Source organism: Phytophthora infestans, genomic scaffold, assembly GCF_000142945.1.
Source record: "Phytophthora infestans T30-4 supercont1.4126 genomic scaffold, whole genome shotgun sequence".
NCBI lineage: Eukaryota > Oomycota > Peronosporomycetes > Peronosporales > Peronosporaceae > Phytophthora > Phytophthora infestans.
The window spans coordinates 1-1495 of NW_003304554.1; the positions used below are offsets into that span (position 1 = coordinate 1).

The window sequence follows — 1495 nt, forward strand, 5'->3', positions numbered from 1 at the left end:
CCTCACGTGGCTGAAAGGACACCACGACCACGTTTTCTGGGGTGCGAATGAGCTCCGATACGCTATTGAAGGGAATCATGTCGAGGTGGCAAGATGGCTACAAGAGAAGACGCGACCACCTACGAAGCTTAGAGCGATGAACTTGGCTGCAGCTAATGGGAACCTCGAGCTGGTACAATGGCTACATGAGGTAAGACACGAAGCTTCGTCTTCTGCTGCTGTGAAAGCAGCGAAAGGAGGATATCTGGAAATGCTCAAGTGGATGGACAAACATTCACTGTGTAAACACCAGGGAGTTCCGGTGGAAGACGCAGCGGCAGGAGGCCACTTGAAGGTTGTGAAATGGCTACATAAATCCGGGGTCGGTATTGCCACTCCGCGAGCAATGAACGCAGCTGCAGCGAATGGTCATCTCGAAGTGATCAAATGGCTTCATCGCAAAGGAAAAGATTATTCATGTACCCATGTTGCAATGGACAATGCAGCCATGAACGGACATTTAGAAATTGTCAAATGGCTACATACTCATCGATCAGAAGGTAGCACAACAGATGCAATCGATGGCGCGGCCAGAAATGGATACCGTGGAGTCGTACAATGGCTACATTCGAATAGAAACGAAGGATGCACGACTCGAGCCATGGACGAGGCTGCTGCTAATGGCCATCTACATACTGTGATGTGGTTAAGCAAATATAGACCAACGAGTGATCGCATCAGTAGCTCTGCCAGCAGCAGCGGCTCACGATCAAGCTCTAGAGGAAGAGGCGGGGGCTGTACCACGAATGCCATGGACAGCGCTGCTCGTGGCAATCATTTGGATGTGGTGAAGTTCCTGCATAGACATCGAGAGGAAGGATGCACAGAACGAGCCATGGATGGCGCTGCTGGCGCTGGCCACGTAACGATGCTCAAATGGCTACATGAACATCGTAGCGAAGGCTGCACAGCTGCAGCGATGGATGAAGCAGCAGCAAATGGGTACATTGAAGTGGTGAAATGGCTACATGACAATCGTGTCGAGGGATGTACAGCACGCGCTATGGATGGAGCTGCAGCAGGCGGACACCTTCGAATTGTCAAATGGCTACATATCAACCGCTCCGAAGGCTGTACAGAGGCTGCGATGGATGGAGCTGCAGCGCACGGTAAGCTCGATACACTGAAATGGCTACATAAAAACCGATCCGAGGGCTGCACCACTGCAGCTATGGACAAAGCTGCAGCTGGTGGACACTTTGAAGTGCTCTTGTTCTTACACACTAAACGTTCAGAGGGCTGCACAATGGACGCAGCAGTCAGTTGGCCCACCGTGTGACGGAGAGCCTGACGCTCATTCAACGCCTCACTCAGCGAGCTCTGCATAAGCGTGATCTTCTCCATCACTCCAGCATGTTGCGCCTTCAAGTTGCGGTGTCCAGTCTTGTAACGAGCCAGCTCACTCTTCAGCGCTTCGTTCTCATCCTGCAGCTTCATGGCACGCTGGTTGGCAGGA

The 1495-nt window shown here is 52.1% G+C and overlaps 1 protein-coding gene across 1 annotated transcript; it reads left to right on the forward strand.

Annotated features, from left to right (window-relative positions):
- Positions 1–136: 136 nt before the first annotated feature.
- On the forward strand, positions 137–1166 carry PITG_22576 (uncharacterized protein; the record flags this gene model as incomplete). Its single annotated transcript, XM_002909687.1, has 2 exons — positions 137–1078; positions 1137–1166. The coding sequence occupies 2 exons, from the start codon at positions 137–139 to the stop codon at positions 1164–1166; spliced, it is 972 nt and encodes a 323-aa protein (XP_002909733.1).
- Positions 1167–1495: the final 329 nt, after the last annotated feature.